Raw genomic sequence first — 22,217 nt, 5'->3', positions numbered from 1 at the left:
TATTCAGTGACCGTTTTTCCAAATGTAGCTCTCGTGTACTGAAAAGCTTGCAATGAGTTGCAGAACACAGTGGTAACTGATGCACTGCTAAATTTTTGTGCCTGTGCAGTTTTCCAAGACTCTTAACGGTGAATATCATAAAGGAGATACATTTTCTTTTTGAGGTTGCGTCTCGTGCTGTAAAAACTACATTTCCTGATCTTGCTGTGTTACACATTATCCTGGTAACAAAGGTGTGTAAACAGCTAACACCCAGTGTAGTGCCTGCTATAACCAACCACTTTCCCCCCAACCTCATGACTAAAATTGATAGCTCATCACATGAATGATCAGTGGAAGGAGCATCAAATATGTTTAAGATATTCATGTGATTTTGCTTTGAATAACAAAGTCTATTTTCCTACTTTAGGTTCTGCTCTAGATCTTCATTTTAGTGATGTAAATGTTGCATCTCTTGATAAAGAATTAGAGGATCAAGATACCGGTGACATAGGATTAAAAGGTAATCAACAACACAACTGAATTCAGCAATAAGGAGAAAATAATCTAATTCCAGGACTAAAGCTCACTGCTAGTACACTACCTATAGTGCCTCTATTCTCTTTGGTTAGTGTTGAGCTTCCGTTTCGCAGATGAAACAGGGTTGTTACTTTGCCTGAATTTACCTGCGAGTGCAGGCAGTGTAATTTCACAAGTCGTTTGACTGACTGTAAGGGAGATGATACCTTGAGCTCGTTACGTTACGTATCCAGCTCTTCCAGCAGGGTCTCTGGTCTTCCCCCAGGATGTGGAGATGTCGGCATTGGACTGGGGTAAACACAGTAAGAAGTTTAACAACACCAGGTTAAAGTCCAACAGGTTTATTTGGTAGCAAAAGTCTCAAGCTTTCGGAGCCTTAAGCCCCTTCTTCAGGTGAGTGGGAATTCTGTTCACAAACAGGGCATATAAAGACACAAACTCAATTTACAGAATAATGGTTGGAATGCGAATACTTACAGCTAATCAAGCCTTTAAGATACAAACAATGTGAGTGGAGAGAGCATCAAGACAGGTTAAAGAGATGTGTATTGTCTCCAGACAGGACAGCCAGTGAAACTCTGCAGGTCCAGGCAAGCTGTGGGGATTACAGATAATGTGACATGAACCCAATATCCCGGTTGAGGCCGTCCTCATGTGTGCGGAACTTGGCTATCAGTTTCTGCTCTGCGCCGTCGTGTGTCGTGAAGGCCGCCTTGGAGAACACTTACCCGAATATCAGAGGCCGAATGCCCGTGACCGCTGAAGTGCTCCCCAACAGGAAGAGAACAGTCTTGCCTGGTGATTGTCGAGCGGTGTTCATTCATCCTTTGTTGCAGCGTCTGCATGGTTTCCCCAATGTACCATGCCTCAGGACATCCTTTCCTGCAGCGTATCAGGTAGACAACATTGGCCGAGTTGCAAGAGTATGTACCGTGTACCTGGTGGATGGTGTTCTCACGTGAGATGATGGCATCCGTGTCGATGATCCGGCACGTCTTGCAGAGGTTGCTGTGGCAGGGTTGTGTGGTGTCGTGGTCACTGTTCTCCTGAAGGCTGGGTAGTTTGTCCGCAGCAAGCTACCCAGCCTTCAGGAGAACAGTGACCACAACACCACACAACCCTGCCACAGCAACCTCTGCAAGACGTGCCGGATCATCGACACAGATGCCATAATCTCACGTGAGAACACCATCCACCAGGTACACGGTACATACTCTTGCAACTCGGCTAACGTTGTCTACCTGATACGTTGCAGGAAAGGATGTCCCGAGGCATGGTACATTAGGGAAACCATGCAGACGCTACGACAATGGATAAATGAACACCGCTCGACAATCACCAGGCAAGACTGTTCTCTTCCTGTTGGGGAGCACTTCAGCGGTCACGGGCATTCGGCCTCTGATATTCGGGTAAACGTTCCCCAAGGCGGCCTTCATGACACACGACGGCGCAGAGTCGCTGTGCAGAAACTGATAATCAAGTTCCGCACACATGAGGACGGCCTCAACCGGGATATTGGGTTCATGTCACATTATCTGTAATCCCCACAGCTTGCCTGGACTTGCAGAGTCTCACTGGCTGTCCTGTCTGGAGACAATACACATCTCTTTAACCTGTCTTAATGCTCTCTCCACTCACATTGTTTGTATCTTAAAGACTTGATTAGCTGTAAGTATTCGCATTCCAGCCATTATTCTGTAAATTGAGTTTGTGTCTTTATATGCCCTGTTTGTGAACAGAATTCCCACTCACCTGAAGAAGGGGCTTAAGGCTCCGAAAGTTTGTGGCTTTTGCTACCAAATAAACCTGTTGGACTTTAACCTGGTGTTGTTAAATTTCTTACTGTCTTCTCCCAGGATGCAGAGGCTAATTGTAGCATCCACACTGCCACCTATTTGGTAAATTCTGAGAGACTTAAAATGGCATTCTAACTAAAAGTTTAAATCCCAAAACAAGAGCTTTTAAGAAATTGCTTGTATTTATGTAACTTTCTGGTGTTTAGGATGTTCCAAAGTGCTTCTTAACAATGCATTACTTTTGAAGTGCAATCACTGTTCTGTAGGGAAATGCAGAAGGAAATCTGCAAACAAGATCCCACAAACAGTAATAATCCATCCCTTAATACTGCCCCCTTGACAATGCAGTGCCCCTTCAGTACTGCACTGGAGTGATGGCCTGGATTATATGCTAAAGTCTCTGGAATGGATCTTGAACTGATAATCTTTAAGAAAATTTTGAAGTCACATAGCCTTGATTTACTTTGTGTGCATTTTCAGAAGTGTTTTCTTTTCTCTGCACCCTACTGGTGTATGCCCTTCTTCCAGCAGCAGATTTGTTTCCTCCAGGAAACCCTGTCCTATTGACATTCTAGCAAGTTAGGTTGAGAACAGCAAAATAGTACAGAATGCAGAAGAGGGCAGTGGTGCCTACAGATTTCAGATCTTCAACTGAACTCCAAGCTGTTTGCAACCCAGCACCAAATGTAGATTCCCGTTAAAAGCATAAACCTTTGTGGCACGTCACGTCATCCTGGCAGGGCAACACATATCTTCCGGTAATCATTTTATTTTGTTTTCACAGGTCAAAGGTTATTGGGAAGTTCAGCTCCTGTAAATATTCCAGGATCACTTGCTCGGTCTTCGTCTTTGCATTCTTCTTCTTCCTTATCTGCCTCTCCACTTGGTTCCCTTTCTCAATCTTTCCTGTCATCCAGCATGGCTCCACAACAGCAATCTCAGCAGCCGTCAAAGTCTGAGCATGCCCTCCTGGGCACTTCAGCTTCCTCTCACAGTTCCTTAGGTAAGTTACTGTAGCCTTTCCCAGATTTGTGTTATGCATTTTGACTTGAATAGTTTTCGCTGTAATTTTTAAAAGTTTGCAGCTGAACTGAGGACGGACGGACCTTGCATTTTGTAGTAATATTTGTGTAATTGTATTCCATCTTTCAAGGACTTTTGAATAATGCTATCTTGTGTAACATATTGAACAATTTGTAACATGACATGACAAAGGTACACCCAGCCCAGTTAACCCTGCAAGGTTCTCCTTGCGAGATATTTAAAAGAGCTGTATGATTAGTTGCATTCCCCTCTTTTCTCCCCAGAGCCCTGCGTTTTTGTTGTCTTTTTCAAGGAGTTAGTTAACCTGTATCCGTTTCAAAAGTCATTATTGAATTTGGTTCCACCATATTTCAGGGTCATAACTAGGAGATTAAGGAATTTTTCCTCATTGCAGCTCAGGTTCCTTTTACCAATTGCTTTAAATATGTGTCCTCTGCACACCAACCCTTCTGCCATTGGGACAGTTTCGCTATAGTTGAGGAAAACCCCTTCAAGACTTTGAATATCAATAGTAAATCTTCCCTTAACCTTCATTGCTCAAAATAGAACAGTCCCAGCTAATCCAGTCTCTCTCTTTAACTGAAGTTTCAGGTCCCTGGTATTATTTCAGTAAATCTCCTCTGTACCTTCTTTAATTTCTTGACATCCTTGCCAAAATACAATGCTCAGAATTGCAAACATGGAAAATATAAGAAATTCATGGCTCAGAAGGATGCCACTAGCATTTTGTCTGTGCTGGTCGAAAAGAACCATCAAGCTTAATCCCACTCACCAGCTTTTGGTCTGTAGCCCTAAAGTTTATAGCACGTCAAGTGCATTTCAAAATATTTTTAAAATGTGATGATGGTTTCTGCCTCTACCATTCTTTTCAAGCAGAGAGTTCCAGACACCCACCACCCTGCAATTGTCTTCCTTAACTCCCTGGCGTATATTAAGCTGATCTTGCTCTACACCCTCCCTATCTGTAACTGCAACACTATATTCTACACCCTCTCCTTTCCTTCTCCCTTATGTACTCTATGAACGGTATGTTTTGCAGCTCTGTAATTTCTTTGCAAGTTTGTTCCTCTGTCTTTCTCGTCAGTTGGTGGCCTTTGAACTACACTGAGCATAGAATCCCTGCGGTGCAGAAGGAGACCATTTGGCCCATTGAGTCTGCACTGACCACAATCCCACCCAGGCCCTATCCCATAACCTCACATATTTACCCTCCAATCGCCCTGACACTAAGGGGCAATTTAACATGGACAATCAACCTAACCTCTCATCTTTCAGACTGAGGGGGGGAAACCAGAGCACCTGGAGGAAACCCATGCAGACACGGGGAGAACGTGCATACTCCACACAGTGGCCCAAGCCAGGAATCGAACACAGGTTCCTGGAGCTGTGAGGCAGCAGTGCTAACCACTGTGCCACCATGCCGCCCCGCAATGCAATGTAATTGCACCTGTTTTATTCCTCAGCTCTAGCCAGATAGATTCTGTCCCTGATCTCTCTGGGATATCCCCCCTCTCTTTCTCCTATCTTTCCTGAACACCTTATATCCAGGAATATTTAATATCCATTCCAGCCTCTCTCTGAGCTAGTTTGTCATTGCATGCACAGTAACACTAATTTAGACATTTTTACTTTTTCCCTTACTCTGAACCCACCTAATAACTTACTACTTCCTATTTTAGTGCCATCTGTCTTTCCCAGTATTCTGTGCATCTTAGTATTTCCTTCTAGTAGTACCTCTTGGTTCCCACACCCCTGCCAAATTAATTTAAACTCTCCCCAATGGCATTAGCTCTGTTTAGGTACAGCCTGTACAGGTTCCATCTCCCTTAGAGCTGGTCCCAGTGTCGCAGGAATCGAAAACCCTCCCTCCTGCACCATCTTTCCAGCCATACATACATATGTTTTATCCTCTTTTTTTTGTCTCCCCTATGCTCAGTTGTATAGGAAACTGAGTTAAAAGAGAAAAGCTGGAGTGAGAAAACAGGACAAAAAATACAGTGCTTAGAATGGGAAGAAGTGAGGGAAAGAATCTCAGGAATTCTAGAACCTGTTGCTGCCATTGATTATGCTTTAGGAGCCAGATTTCATACGATGATGGGGCACAATATGAGGCGCATCTTCCCCGTTTAATCACATTCTGCTCTAATCCGTTTTCCTCCCATTAGGTTTGAATGGTGTTTCTGGAAGCATCTGGGATCATTTTGTTAGTGGAAATTTCTCTCCCAGCCCATCTCCAGTATTCAGTAGTAGTGCCACAACCACCACTGCTGGCTCCAGCAGTAGTGATCTTTCCAGAGTGCGAAGAGAACTTGAGGAGGCTAAGCGGAAGATCAAACAGTGGGAAGACTCATGGCAGCAAGTGAAGCAGGTGAGTGTGAAAGAACTGTATGTGCAGTTTTAAAAAACTTTACATTCTTTCTCTCTTCCCCCATCCCTGCAGGATTGCGGACATATGAAACAGATTACTGGAAAAAATTGTAAGTTTTGGATCAGATGCTGCCTTTGTAAAGAAATTGGATCAGTACTGATCTAAAAAGCAGATTGAGGCTATAAACTTGCAGATGGGTCAGTTTGACTTGAGTGGGAGTTGGTAAGAAATCCTGGGTGGAGTGGGTCAGCTGATAATTGAAGTAGCCATTCATCGGCTTTGTATGATTGGGTTGATGGAAAGAGTGAGCTCTTCTCTTAGTCCAGTTAAGTCGTTGACCAACAGTTGATTTTGGATGTATGCTGCTCCTATTACATCACACGAATTACATGTGACACATTCAGTTTCCACTGTTAAAACAAATCAAGAGATGGACCATTGGCTAAACAAAAACATTCCACTAACATTACAGTCACAAAATAAATTGATTTCACTTATGTATGCCTTTTATTCTAGTTTCCAAATCCATCTTAACTACTGAAACTGCACATTTCACTATTGCTTCCTGTATGTTTCTCTCTTTTTCAAGCTAAAAGCACCTTACTAACAAAGACTATTGATTTTCTCTCACATTTATGCCTAGTACAGGATTCTAATTATCTTTATACTGGATTCTTATGGCAATCCTCAACCTGTGACAATTACCCATCTATTGGTAATGCACTACACAAATGCTAACTTCCTGGCAAATGCTCTACTACTAACTCCTAACTTTCTGTTCCGATAAATTCCCCCAACAAGAGTCCTCTGACAAAAGCTATTCCCTGGCAAATGCAGAGACCCTAGTGATGCTTGCTTATTTTTATACCCTTTCGCAGACAGCTTTTGTAATACCAAGTTTGTGCAACTGTGTCAACACAACTAATAACTTCCAACTAAATATTTGCAATTCTTGACCAATGGGAACAGTGTTTCTGGCTTCCCTACACAAACTAACCTTAACTCGTACCTTTTTGACTGGAGGCCCTGGTACATCTAGCCATCAGGCCATTCCTCAAGCCAACTTTACAGTCTTGGCTTCTACTTGGTGCTAATATTAGACTCTCTGGAGCCCAAATGTGCCTTTGCTATAACTCAACATGTTCTTTCTGAAAGCTACAATGTAGTATTTTGGCACCAATTTAAAGACTTAATGACATCCCAACAATGCATACAAATTAAGGCTTTTCATCACTAAATTTTATGTACAATATAACTTGATAACTTGAGCCTGATTAATTACACAAGTGTGTCAACCTGAAACAGTCTAATATTTAGTTTTTGAACGTCACCTCGTATCTCCTTGCTTTATAATTGCTTTGCATTAGTCAATATTCTTACTCTCGCAGTGTTTCATACTCGGGATTGATTGTAGCAGGCGTGTACATTGGGTCATGGATGCAGCTTTTTTAATGATGCACTAGTTGCATGTGGTCGCTTTACTTCTGGGAATAAATTAATTAATGTCCATAAGAACTGTGTGCCTCTTCCTTTGCATGTTTACAAGTGCTGTTTCTGTTACCAGGCATGTGATGCATGGCAGAAGGAAGCTCAAGAGGCTAAAGAAAGAGCAAAAGTAGCTGATGCTGACCGGCAAGTAGTATTACAACAGAAAGAAGAAGTGGATAAACAGCTTAAAAAGCTACAGGAGGACTTTGATGCTTTATACCGATCTCCAAATTTTCCCCATCTGCGAAACTACGGTGATATAGACAAGCTTCCACTACCAAAGCTTCATTCTATACAAAGTCAATTGCGTGCAGACTTGGACCTTGTAGATGGGGTGAGTTGGAACTTGAGTTTGATACATAAGAAATAGAGATAGAGAATTTTGGCTCCATCACCATATTCCTCTCCATTTAAAAATTCTGTTGAATTTGACAGTTGTGTGTGTGTGTGTGTGTGTGTGTCAAATACACACTGTCCACTGTACAAGCCAGGAAGTAAGAAGTTTAACAACACCAGGTTAAAGTCCAACAGGTTTATTTGATAGCAAAAGCCACACAAGCTTTCGGAGCCTTAAGCCCCTTCTTCAGGTGAGTGGGAACACTCACCTGAAGAAGGGGCTTAAGGCTCCGAAAGCTTGTGTGGCTTTTGCTACCAAATAAACCTGTTGGACTTTAACCTGGTGTTGTTAAACTTCTTACTGTGTTTACCCCAGTCCAACGCCGGCATTTCCACATCAAGCCAGGAAGGTCAGAACAACATTGGACTGATGGGTGGCAAGTGACATTTGTGCCACACAAGTGCCAGGCGATGGCTGTATCTGGTAAAAGAGAATCTAATCATCTCCCCATGTCATTCAATGGTATTACCATTGTGAATCTCCCACTAAAAACCTACTGGGGGTTATCAATGGTCAGAAACATAACTGGACCAGCCACATAAATACCTTGTCTACAGGAGCAGGTCAAAGGCTGGAAATTCTGCAGCGAGTAACTCGCCAACAAACTCCCCAAAGGCACAAGTCAGGAGTGTGATGGAATACCCTCCATGTGCCTGGAAGAGATTGGCACTAACACAACTTGAGCTTGACATTATCCAAACAAAGCAGTTAACTTGATTAGCACCCTATTCTCATCTTCAACATTCACTCCTTCCACTGTCAACGCAGTGTGGCAGCAGTGTGTCTCACCTACCAGGTGCCTTGCAGCAGCCCACTCTTCAATAACATCTGCCAATCCTGTGACCTTCACCACCTAGAAAGAAAAGAGCAGCAGATGCATGGTAACACTAACCTGCAAGTTCCCCTCCAATTCACACACCATCCTGACTTGTCATTCCTTTACTGTCACTGGGGTTTTAAAAAAAAATTCCCAGTTTCATTGCGGTTCTGCATTGAATTGGCTGATCTCTGCATAAGAGCACTCAGTTCATCATCTCATCCCTGAGGTAGAGAAGGAATGCAGCCTGGGGTTCGCACGATCCAATTAGTGGAAAATGTGTACAAACTCCACAGACAGTGACCCGAGGCCAGAATTGAACCCAGGTCCCTGGCGCTGGGAGGCAGCAGTGCTGACCACTGTGCCACCCTTGTGTGGAAACAATCTGTTGAAGGAAAAAAAGACTAATTTTCTAAGGTAATGTGTAATAGACACCAGCTATGTTATTTGACCAGACAGTCAGGCTATCAGTATTCTCCTTGATGATGGGGGAATGGAGTTAAGGTGGTATGGGCTGAATTTTCCAAGGGACATCAAGACCCTGATGTCATCTTGAGCACGATCATATTGTCAGAGCATTCATCGGCACAACAAATACAGCCTCCCAATTATCTACCTCTACGCTCGCCAACTTATTAAGGGCGGTGAGCAGTCTTTCTAGGCTGCAGGCCCAATTAGAGGGCCTGTTGTGATGTCAGGTTGTCAGCCCTACCGGGAGATGCAGGCACTGCCAAGGCAGACAAGCAAATGGGGGCACCCTCCATTGTCCGTATAGAAGTGATCACTAAAGAGGCTGAAGCCAGTTGGGACATCAGGATAGAAAGGACCGCAATGCAGGCCTATTCATGGCAGGGTTGCTTCCTTTCACCCTGCAGCTGTGACATTGGGCATGGAGCCTCTGACTTTGATGATCCTCTGGCCTGTCACTGGGAAGCTATCCAGAATGAACTGGTGGCCGCCACACACAGCAGAGGGCCACTCCAACAGCAAGAATACAGCAGCATCACTGCAAAATGGTCACAAAGTTAGGACCTTAATTGAACAAATTGGTTAATCATCTCTGTGGAGTGGGCAGCCAACCCAGTTTCCAGTCCTTCCTAGGAAAGTCTACCAGAGGCAGGAATGCGTTGGGGATCTGTCCTCACATTCCCGTGCATGCAGGGGGCTGGGAAAATTCAGCCCTGGGAGTCTGTAATTGAATAGACCATTCATTGAAAGTATCAAAATCTAAACACATACTGAACAAAAACTTAAGTCATAACTTAAGTTCAATCTGACTAGTTTTGAAAAGAAAAATGTATCTGGTTACAAAATGTTGGGAATGTTATAAGCTTACCAAAGAAGTCACTATATGCAGATCACATTTTATGTTTCCATTCAAAACAGGTAATTTATCAGCTCCAGTCGAAGAAATGCATTGTATGCCAGGAGCGGGACCGTTCTATATTACTTCAGCCTTGCCAGCATTATGTCCTCTGTGAGCACTGTGCACCTAACAAAATTGAATGTCCCTATTGCAAAACAAAAGTAATGAATTGGTGATGAATATATTCTAGGTACATGGGACTAGCCTTTTGAAGAACGACTACACTATTCTAACAATTCGAAGCTGTAGTGCCCCCCTCATGTCGGAAATATTTTAAATTATGCAGTGAGTATATCCTACCCTATAAAATATGGCATTTGTGTCTGTATTTCTTTACTGAATTATTTTTTAATACGTATAAGCTCTTCTTTCCCCTGGGAAAACTTGCAACACACATCCTGGTAAACCAGTCAATCAGTGACTTACTCAGTCCATTCTTAAGCACGTTAGCCATACAGTTTGCTTTAGTCTGACTGATGTGCTTCACAATGTGGCTGCGTTTCCATCAATTTTGCAGATGCCCTGTGTTTACAACTGGTTCTTTACCGCATGCATTCAGAAATAAAATTGAAGTAACTTCATGACACTTCAGATACCGACTCATAGTGTAGGATCGACTTGCTGTGTATTTCCAATGAATATTGCATGCAGAGCACTGCAGCTTTAGCATTTTTATGTTCTAGTATTTTACATATAAAATTAAAAAGAAAAAAAATACTAGGTTATGTGAAGAGGTTTAATTTCCTGTAACGCACTTTGTTAACCTGGGTTTTTTTTTGTTTAGAGGTTATAATAAATTGCTTTCAAGCTGCTTTGTAGTTTTTTTTCCAGAACATGTGATAATATAAAGCTTTGTATGTGTACTGTGAAACCTGTTAATAGATATTTGGTATTCAGATTCTTACTGTTAAATCATAGTACAGTGAATATTGTTAGATTTCCTATTCTAATTAAGTACTATTATAAATATTAGTATTGTGCAACTTGCTAGGATTTTTACATTTTTCAATTTATAAATTAAGTGCAAACTTTTAATGCTTAAAAGGATAACCAGCAGCAATTTCATAATGGCACATAATGCTAATCTGAGCAAACAAGCAGTCTGAAGAGAAGTTTGCTATTTTATATAATAAAATGAACCTGTCTTTTTTTGTTTCTTCTCTGAAACAAGCTGCATTGACCAGCATGTGGTTGGAGATTTTTGTAGCTAGTATCATGAAAGTTTTAACAAATTGTTTTTTTTTCCGTCTTCAGTTGGTGCAACTCCTAGCCTTGTAAGCATTTTAAATGACAATGTCTAATTTCTGGCCACTGTTACCAAGTGCCTTCTGCCTTGCCTAAACCTAAATTGCAACGACAACTTCTGTCAGGCAAAGGTACTTTGATGCGAAATCTTTGCACTGATTATATATGTATATCTATATATTTAAATATATAATTAATGCAAATCCATAGACCAGCTTTCTCTAACTGTAAAGAAGTTAGTGCATAAAATTCAGGATGAACTCTTATTGAACATAGATGTTGAAATTGCCACCGTTTCTTGTTCTGTCTGATTTAAAGTATGCTTAGCACCAGAGGGCATAACCTGTGCTCTCTTTTACATACGCTGTTCACTTGACTGAACAGCATAATATGTACAGGTTATAATTAAGAATGAAAAATTGACCTATTACTGTGTTAATTGAAATGATTTGTCTTCACTTCTTGTCATTCTGTATCAGAAGTCCATTATTATTTCCATCAAAGTGTGGAATTGCTGGTTGGTATGGGAAGATACCAGCTGTTCAAAGAAGCTAGTTTATTTGAAAAAGACTGGTTCACGTAGAGTTGCAAACTGTATTTGGAGTGCATGAAACTGTTAATAATAGATCATGTAAGTGATATCATTAGCCAATCAGTGCAAACCTGTGAGATTTTTAAATGGGGTTTATAGTGAGCACTGACCATTGCAAAGTCCATGTGCAAACAAGGAAGATCGTTTGTCCTAACTGGAACACTTCTTTGATACAAATAGCATTTGAGGTCTTGCATTAGAAATGTCCAGTTCAACATAAAATTCAATTGTTATTTTCACAAACAGTGCAACCACAATAAATCTAGCTATTTAAACTTGCACCAGCCCAACTTGCTCCCTCAGCAGAAACTAATGCAAGAACAGAACTGAATTTTAAAATTCTGTTCATAGCAACACTTAATAATCATAATGTGTTTGATTTTCAGTAAGGCTATAAAATATAATTTGACTTTTTTATCAAAGTATCTTATTTATGGAAAGGCAGTGGCATTGTCACTGGAATAGTTAACCAGTGACCTAGGGTAATACTTTGGGGACCCAGGTTCAAATCACATCATGGCAGATGGTAAAATTTGAATTCAATAAAAATCTGGAATTACAAGTCCAATGATAAACGTGAAACATTGTCGTTTGTCATAAAAATTCATCTGGTTCATTTAGGGAAGGAAATCTGCCATCCCTACGTGGTCTGATTTCCATGCGAGTCCAGACACATGACAAAGTGGTTGACTCTTAAATGTCCTCTGAAATAGTATGTCAAGCCACTCATTTGGAATGAGCAATAAATGCTGGCCCAGCCAGAGATGCCCAAATCCCATGAATGAATTAAAAAAATTGTTGCTGGATTAATGTAACCAATTCAAAACCCCTAGTCTGATCTGAACTGATTTCTTGTTTCAGATATGTTTTAAATGCATGTTTCAAATGTTTAATATCTTAAGCTTATGGGCACCTAATAAAGGTTGGGGCCATGGTTGTTGAGAAGTCTAATGCTGATAATTCTGCAGATAATGAAGTTAATTTAACGGTTAAGGACCAACTTCACAGTAAGTGAATGAAACGCACTGCCATTGTCCAGTGCTGTAAGGAAACATTTTGATTACTAGTAAATGAAGTAATTTGCTCAATTTCATTGTGAGTACACAGATTGCATTCGTCATGGCAAAAGTTTGGCAGTTTGGGTGCTAAATTCCGAGCTTTTGGATGTCATATCTCCTTTTGCACATGAACTTTAATATCCCAACAAAATGTCTGTGGGTGAATACAGTCTTACTGCATCATCTGCATTTACAGATCCCCGGGCCTCTTTCTGAGGCAGTGAGATATTAACTGTGTTGCTGAGATGCATACACAAGAAAACAAGCATTCTGCACTTTGCTGAAGAGTTATAATGGACATCTGAGCCACATGTAGTCTTTGCCAAAGAACTTTTCTGTATAGCAATTTATTATTATCTGTAGTTTTAACAAGACATGTAAATACTAAACGGTAGCTAGTTATAGGCAGAATTACTGAAACAGTGACCAAAATTAGAAATTTTAATTCTGTATTGTGTTCTCAGCAAGGGAAAAGAGATTCCACTTTTTTGTATAAAAATGAAGCTTATTACATGAAATGCTCTTTGATCACAGACTGCTAACATTACTTTGAGAAGAATGTGGAATGTATGAAGTTCTACAGTTATTAAGTACATTGTATTGGGAAAACAGCAACATTACATAAGAGCAGTCCAGAATTCAAGGTTTACTTACATCTGTTCAAGATTATTGTGAAGTTAAATTTTGCTTGGTATTTTGTTTTTTTTTTTAAGAAATATAGTGGCCATATGCATCAATGCTTAGTTAAATTGCTTATAAGAATTTTGTAGGTTTTTTTGTTCGATTGAAATTTGTCACGTTAATGGTAAGCCTATTACATATTAATGCTTGTGCACTACTGTTGGCATTCAAGAGGAACTGTGTAACAAAACTAGCTCGTTCGTTACTGCATGTACTGTACTCTGCCACATTCATCGTAGAAAAACTTTGGTTTTGAAAAAAACAAACCACCATTTTATCTTCACAGTTGTGGACTGGGATGTGGCACTATTGAATGATGTGCAGAACTAAATGTGTATTTGATAAGTTAGTCAAAGCCCAACACCCTTTTCACAAACCTGGCAACCCAGCCAGGCAATAGTGTTTGGAAATGAGAGCTAAGCTAAAACAAAGTTAAGAATTCATGTCACTTTAGGGCAAAGTTATCATAATCTAGTCAACTCAATTATAGAGAGGGAATTTGCAACCTCTTTTCCAAATACTGCTCCTTTAGCTCCCAACACCAAAGTCTTGTAAATATTTTGCAGAACTGAAAATGTCAGTTAGTTTGCAATCTTGTTGCTTTCCTCCCCTGCTCACTTTGAACATTGGGGTTCATTAGTCTAACAGATCATAAGCTCATGCACAGCATCCCTGATAAGTCTCCTAGTTAGTTTATTTAAAATATTTTGGTGCCGAATCTTTAATTCTGAAACGAATCTGTTTTTGTTTGTCTGTGCTTCAAAGTAATGCAGACGGCCTGAGCTAGCAAATGAAATGGCTATATTTCTATTAATAGTGTGCATGAACTTTCCTGCTGAGATAGCTGTTACCTACTAGAGCAGTTGTCTGAGCCACAAGCCTTAGTCATCCTACCTGACTCCCAATTTTTTTGTTCTTTAAGGATGTTTTTACTCCAGTGTTGACATCTTCACTGCAGCAATAAACTTAGGGTGTAAACAGTTGATCGCTCAGTCTGACTGTCCAAGCACTGGTAGAGAACTCTTGAGAAATCCCAGCTGCTGAAGCTTTTGAATACAAATTGCAGATTCCTTACCACAGCGCAGTCAATCCCCACATCGTGTTCAAAGAAACCTGTTCTGTTCATCCAATAGTATAGATACACCCAAAATCAACAACCAAGTATTCATCTCTCATTCTGCCTATCTCTCACTCACACTTATAATTTATGATAAAACTTTGAAGCAGATAGTCAAAATTAAAGGAAGAGGATTCACCATAAACAAAACATTGTGTAATTGAAACCCAGGTCCAAATGAATGTTTGCTCAATTTGTGAACTTTCAGCATTTGTGTGCTCTTCTTCTCCCCCGACTTTTTTTTTCCTACAGAAACAAAAGTAAATTGAAACAGGATGTGGACATCTCTATTGGAGATTTTCTTTTAAAAAATGGCTGTATAAGCCATTGAATGATCTGGGGTTGTGAAAGCCTGCACCGTGAGCCCCTGCCTCATGATGTCCCACAGGAACACTGCACTTCTGACCGCCCTACTGCTTGGCACCATTTTAACTTCTGTTTAAATGAGAATCCAAAAACCCACTCCATGCAATTTCAGAGCACTTAACAGAAATATGCAGTGGACAATCCTGGAAAAGATTCCAAAATAATTAACCACAACTTGTGCAGCTTCTTCCTTCCTAAGTAAGAATAACCAATTATTGATTTTTCTTTTTCCTGTGTTTCTCTTTTTTGTGTTGTTAGTGAAAAGTAAATTTGTTTATAGATTATACTTCATTTGTCTTAACCTACATGCTCCCTAGTAGATATAATAAATGTGAAATATGCACATAACTAACTTGATGGGAATGGTTATCATGAATGGTGCCAAACCAGTACAAAATTGTAAATGGTCAGCAAAGAGCATTTAGAAAGCAGCTTACAAGTGCCAAAACTGCCTTAAAATCATTCAAAACTATTAGATGCCAAATACTTCCCCCCCCTCCCTCCCTAAAAAGTAATAGCAGTCCAACAATATTACAAAAATATTTCAAAGGGAGATATCTGAAGATTACTGGGTATCCTTTATTATAAGCAGACTAAAATAAAATTTTAGAACCAATCATTCAGAATCAGAAAGGTGGTGCGGTTACATGCAGTGTGGTAACGAGTGAATTGCTGAAATTCTCATAGTGAATAGCTTGTCATTTGCTGTACAGCAGGTTGAAATTAATCTCTCCCAGGTGTGTGAAGTTACTGAAGGTGTGTTTATATACAAGCTATTCCCCTGCATGACAGTAAAACGTTAGATGTCTGATTCCAGAGTGGAGCAAAACTCTCCACAAGATAGAAGTATTTTAGAAGGTGTGTCCATCACCACTTGGCTCTTTTTTAAATCAACGGACATTTACAGATGCTTTAGTGAAATCTCACTGGTGCAATTTACCAGATGACTTTTTTCACTAGCAACAAACTTGAAACATTAACTCTGTTTCTCTCTCTACAGATGCTGCCAGACTTGCTGAGTTTATCCAGCATTTTCTGTTTTTATTTCCACTAGCAAGCTGATTGTTCACATTTAGTGGACCTACAAGACAAAGGACTTAGTTAAACTTTCCAATTTATACTGAATGCCACAACCCTATCTGTAGATATTTTTCATTCCCATGTGTCTAGTGCTTTGTTGTGCACCTTTTTGGTGAGTAGTTACACAAGTATGGTGCAGTTCAACATATCTCTGCTAGACAATTCATTGCCTATCCTCAGATTGCCCTAACAGCCTTCAGCAGAGGTGCTGCACTTCAATGTATGAATAAACCTGAAATCTTGTTGAGTGACGTGGTTTATTGTTGATCAGTGAGTGTGCTTCAAGGCACATTTACTGCAATACGTCAGTTAAAGCTTCACCACAGGAATATGTTGTTACCGTGTTCAACAAAGTATTATATTTCTGTGGCTGTTGCCGTACCAAACTACTTCCTATATGAATTATAGGGCAAACTTGTTTGTATACAAGCCATTCCCCTGCATGACAGTTAAAGTGTTAGATGTCTGTTTCCAGAGTGGAGCAAAATTCTGCACAAGGTAGAGGTGTTTTAGATGTCTCCTACACCACTTTTAAATTAACAGACATTTACAGATGTTATATCTGAGCAAATTTATAAACTTAAAATGCTAAGTTTCACCATTGGTCATGTGCAAGAAATTAAGAACTTCTGGCAGTGTGCTTTCCATCCAACACTGGTACTCTATTGGGAACCTGGGCAAATTCTCATTTTTAACTTCATGAAGCAACAGCAAATTATTTAAGATTTTAGCTTTGCATTTATTTAATCTTATTGTTTGTAATGTTTTACTGCTGGGATTCAGCATGTAATGGTGCATCATTGTCAGAAATGGATGGAGTGTGATGGCTGATGACTGAGGCACTGAGTCTGAGAAACTTCTTCAAAGCACTTAAACAAAAATTGCTAATGGAAAAGCATGGAATAAAATTATTGAAGACTTATTTTCAAGAAGTGATTTTAAGATCTTAATTTCTTAATGGGGATGGTTTCTATGTGAACACACTTTCAGATTCTTTATATGCAAGTTCCTCAGCCTGGGAAGAGCAATGAACCAGGAGGAAAAACACTTTTCTCAGGGTATAAGGAACAATCTGTAATGAGAGTTTGTAAAGCATTCTGTGGAAGCCAAGTTGCATTTTATATGTTTATCTAGGAAGCTCACAATGGGGGATAGTGTTATGACTGGGCAACAGTAAAGATGAGCTGTTGGAAGAATCCAGCAACCAGGTAGTTGTGCCAGTTTCTGTGCATATCACCTGTTCAAATACAACAAAAACCTAATTAGCCCCTGCCCATTTTACTCTTATTATTAATAATAATGTCTCTTGCAGCAATTGTTTTATCACAGGGCATAATGAGTTGACTAATTTCAAATTTCATTGCACGGGTAGCTTACAGCCAAACCAGCGAAAGTTACTTCAGATCTCTAACCAAGTATTTTATCCACTGGGTACTCCTGGGAATTTTGACATTCAAGAAAAATCATGGGAGGTGCAAGAATTCAGTGACATTACTGGCAAAAAAATGTATTACAATAGTAACATATCCCTGACTCCGTGATTTATGTATTGACGTGGAATAGCTCATATCTAAACTAGTGTTTAAATATTACTGAAATATTGTCTTGATATATTAATTTTTTTGTGTGGTCAAAGCAAGACCTTAATTGAATATTATGGGAATTTTTTCATTTTTGTGTATTAATTTATGAAAGCCTGTTGTATGCGGTCTAGGTGAGTGTACACAAACAGAATGGCGATCTGAATGGAATGTTCTTTTAGAAGGTATTTATAAATGCATAATCATTTTACTCTAGTTCATTGTTTAAATTGTTAACACTTAAAATTTTTACACTATAGCATTTATGCAGTGGTTTACAGAATTCATGGAATTATTTTTATTATCAATATGGGAATTAAAATAATTTTTGATCCTCAAAATATTCCATTATATTACTTGCTTGCCTTTTTTCTCCCAGACTTCCCTTCTTCCCGTCTACAGCCTTTTAAAACTGAATCTTGGTGCCACTTCATCTCAACTTTCTGATTCCCTATCTTTTCTAACTATCGTTTCTTGCATTGGATTTTGGGGTTTGCCTAGCTGCCCCAGTTTTTATGAGTACTAATTGTTAAATCTGGAAACTCAAGAGGATTGGATAGTTTGAGTGTTAACAATGGTCCTCTTGACTCCAATGATGCAAATCAAACTCAAAAATGGTCCATACCATGGCACACATTAATGGTTTCATTCAACCTGGCTTGACTGCTATGAAAAGTTGGACCTGCTGTAAAGGTTCCTTTTCTAAATTTGAGACATTAGTATTAAGAAGTAAGTTACAGTCAGGCTTGCAACCTCTTCCCTCATGGAGAGCTCCTGATCTAGATTGTGCTGCAGGAATATAAAGAATGAAGCATTTACATAAAATATCACTGCCTCAACAGATCAATAAAAAACATTTTCATTCTGCTTATTCAGCAAATCAACCTAACCAGTTTCCACAAGATGAATGAATAGATCATATGTTTTGGTGTTAGCTAAGGGACACTTGAAGAACTTTCCTGAATAATGCCTTTGAGATTTTCCATGTCCACCTGAACTGGCAGCTGGACCCTGAGTCATCTGAAAGTTACTCCTGTGCACACCTTCAATTGGGCTGTAGTGCAATTTGACTCCACCCACATGGGGGCAGCAGTACTTTATTACCCCAAAAAATTGAAATTTCATAATAATGCAACACAGGAGGCGACTGGATGCCCCTGGCAGCTTTTCGAAACAGCTGTCCAGTTAGTACCTACTCTTTTTCCCCATAGTAAGGAGTCTAACAACACCAGGTTAAAGTCCAACAGATTTATTTGGTAGCAAACGCCACTAGCTTTCGGAGCGCTGCTCCTTCGTCAGGTGAGTGGGAGATCTGCTCATAAACAGCAAACAGGGCATATAAAGACACAAACTCAATTTACTGAATAATGATTGGAATGCGAGTCTCTACAGCTAATCAAGTCTTAAGGGTACAGACAATGTGAGTGGAGCCTTTCAATATTCCTTCAAGTAATTATCCAGTCCCCCTCTGAAAGTCACTGTTGAATTAGTTTGCACTACCCTTTCAAACAGCGCATTCCACATCTTAACTCCCTCTGTAAATAAATCTGTTGGACTTTAACCTGGTGTTGTTAGACTCCTTACTGTGTTTACCCCAGTCCAACGCCGGCATCTCCACATCATGACTTTTTCCCCATAGCCATGAAAAATATTCCTTCAAGTAATTATCCAATCCCCCTCTGAAAGTCACTGTTGAATTAGTTTGCACCACCCTTTCAGACTGCGCATTCCACATCTTGACTCCCTCTGTAAAAGAAAAATGTTTAATCTTGACTCTGGTTGTTTCGCCAATCACCTTTAATCTGTGTTCTTTGGTTACCAACCTTTCTCTCACTGGAAACATTATAAGTTTGATGGAGGGTTGGCAGTTTGGAGGTAAGGAGCTACACCTCCCAGCTACAATCATCTGTCCTCCAGAATAAGCACTTTAACAAAAGGTTCTATTATCTTGAAGTTCTTTGTCATGTTGGAGGTAACTATCCTGTAAACACTACAGTGCCTTCAGTGTCACAGTCACAAATGCTGCAGAATTAGTATTGGGAGAATTCTGCTTCTGGTAGTGAAGTGCTGGCAACAGTGTAATGACCATTTTATTTCTGGCAGAATGGAGGTTGTCCTTTCACCCCAGGCCCATAAGTCAGAAATGCAGTTTAGTATTTCAGATGTAGTTAATCTGGTATTACCAAAACTACAATACAAAGTAAACAGCGCATTTAATACTGACACATCTAACAGAGCTAGGTCAAGAACATGATGGTGCGGGACAGAGGTGGAGAAATCAGATGAAAGCTTGGATTGGGTTCTTCTCTAGATTTGCGAACAATCCTATTACACAATAAAAGTGTGGCTGAAACATTAAACTCTGTGCCTTTCCCACTGGTTCAGTTATATTCCCTGTCACACCTAAAGTTTATTTATTAGTGTCACAAGTAGGCTTACATTAACACTGCAATCCCCTAGTAGCCACACTCCGGCACCTTTTCGGGTACACTGAAGGAAAATCTAGCATAGCCAATGCATCTAACCAGCAAGTCTTTCAGGCTGGGAGGAAACCAGAGCACCCAGAGGAAACCCATGCAGACACCGGGAGAACATGCAGACTCCGCAAGGACAGTGACCAAGCCAGGAATTAAACTCAGGTCCCTGGCACTGTGATGAGGCAGCAGTGCCTGCCATTGTGCTGCCCTCTGAGGTTGGGCTGGGAGGAAGCAACTAGTCTTTTATAACCACTGATTTGTGTGGCGATGTTGCACCTCCCCACCCAAAAGAGCAGAGGGTGACGGCAACAGAGGGCAGAGTATCATTTGAAACCGGGGGCAAATCTCAAGTGCTTGGAGAGAACCCAAACCTGCAGACTGTCCATTTCCTTTTGGAACGTTCCAGAGGCTGTTCTGCAATGCTAATTGGTTAGTGTTGCTATCAATCATACTGCAGTAATTTGCTCTCCACTTCCAGTTCTTTAACCTGGATCAGTACATGACTGGAGCCAGCAGAGACTAACATGGGGCCTAATCGGGTGCAGTGGGTGGCAGCTAAATTCATGAGCCCCATAACAGAGGGGGCCAGATGGGACGACCAGGCAAACAACAAGTGGAGGAAGTGGGTTTGAGGTTCGGGTTTAACTGTATTAATGGTCAGGGAAAGGACTCACGGGATCTTTATTCACATCTTTCCCCCCCCCATCCTTCCCCTCAATCATGCATGCTTTTTTCCCCCTTTCAAGATTCACCAATCACACGTCCTAGTAAAATGGCCATTGTGGCATCTAGTTACAAATATTCAATATCTATGCAGCATAGTTCATTAATATTACGAGGAGCAAAATGTACTGCTGTGTTAGTTTGTGTGTGCCCTCTTGTTGCCAACAACGTTGTTGTGGGTCTGGCGTTGCATGTAGGCCAGACCAGATAAGAGTGCAGGTTTTCTCCCCTAAACAACATTAGTGAACCAGGTGGGTTTGGGTTTTTAACAACAACCGACAATGGTTTCGTGGTCATCATTAGACTTCTAATTCTAGATGTGTTAGCATTTAAATTCTACCATCTACCACAGTGGAATTTGAACCTGGGTCCCCAAAGCATTACTCTGGTCTCTGGATTATAGTCTAGTGACAATGCTACTGCACCACTACTTCCCTGTAAGCATTTGACCTGAGTGGCTCCAAGGAGTCTTGGCAAAAGTGGAGTAAATGGGAATTGGGGAAATCTCTCTGCTGGTTGGAGTCATACCTAGCACAAAGGAAGATGGTTGGAAGTCAACTATCTCGGTTCCAGAACATCACTGCAGGTGTTCCTCAGGGTATGTCCTAGACCCAACCATCCTTCAGCTGCTTCTTCAATGGTCTTCCTTTCCTCTTCAGGTCAGAAGTGAGGATATTTGCTGATGACTGCACAAAGTTTAGCACCATTTGCAACTCCTCAGATACTGAAGCAGTCCATGTCCAAATGCAACAGGACCAGTGCAAGATCCAGGTTTGGGGTGGCAAGTAATGTTCATGCCACATTATGGCATAATGTGTACCAGGCGATGACCTTCAACAAGAGAGAATGTAACTATCACCCCCTGACATTCAATGGCATTACCATTGCTGAATTTCCCACTGTCAACATCCTGGAGGTTATTGACCAGAAACTGATCAGGGTTGGCCATATGAATACTGTTGGCTACAAGAGCGGGTCAAAGGTTAGCAATACTGTAGCAAGTAACTCACCACCTGACTCCCCAAAACCTGTCCACCATCTACAAGGCACAAGTCAGGAGTATCAGGAACACTCCACGTGCCTGGATGAACTCAGCTCCAACACTGAAGAAGCTCAACACCATCCATGACAAACAGCCCGCTTGATTGGTACTCCTTTCACAATATTCAATCCCTCCACCACTAGCTCACAGTGGCAACTGTGTGTACCATTTACAAGATGCACTGCAGGAACTCTCCAAGGTTCCTTGGGTAACACCTTCCAAACCCATGACCAGTACCATCTAGAATGACAAGGGCAGCCGATACCTGGGAACACCACCACCATCTGGAGGGTCCCCTCCTAGTCACACACTATCGTCTTGGAAATATATCGTTATTCCTTCACTGTCGCTGAGTCAAAATCCTGGAATCTCTTCCACCCCCCCTCCTCAAGGGCAACTAAGGATTGCCTAGCCAGCAATGTCCATATCCTGTAAATTATATTTTTTTAAAAACTATGAAA

At 40.7% G+C, this 22,217-nt stretch overlaps 1 protein-coding gene across 4 annotated transcripts in view; it reads left to right on the top strand.

The window, feature by feature from the left end:
* Window positions 1-17,855, top strand: part of unkl (unk like zinc finger) — a 111,544-nt gene extending 93,689 nt beyond the window's left edge. For 3 of the 4 annotated variants that reach the window (XM_078240365.1, XM_078240364.1, XM_078240366.1), the window contains 5 exons: window positions 410-502; window positions 3,100-3,318; window positions 5,525-5,727; window positions 7,292-7,549; window positions 9,816-10,606. In XM_078240365.1, the coding sequence (XP_078096491.1) occupies window positions 410-502; window positions 3,100-3,318; window positions 5,525-5,727; window positions 7,292-7,549; window positions 9,816-9,971 (929 nt within the window). In that variant the 3' untranslated portion in view covers window positions 9,972-10,606. Of the gene's footprint in view, window positions 1-409; window positions 503-3,099; window positions 3,319-5,524; window positions 5,728-7,291; window positions 7,550-9,815; window positions 10,607-15,854 lie in introns of those variants that run through there. The other variant, XR_013500668.1, reaches the window with a different exon arrangement.
* Window positions 17,856-22,217: the final 4,362 nt, after the last annotated feature.

Source organism: Mustelus asterias, chromosome 23 (assembly GCF_964213995.1).
Source record: "Mustelus asterias chromosome 23, sMusAst1.hap1.1, whole genome shotgun sequence".
In the NCBI taxonomy this organism is placed as follows: domain Eukaryota; kingdom Metazoa; phylum Chordata; class Chondrichthyes; order Carcharhiniformes; family Triakidae; genus Mustelus; species Mustelus asterias.
The sequence above is the reverse complement of the archived record's forward strand: the minus strand, read 5'-3'. Positions and strand labels throughout refer to the sequence as shown.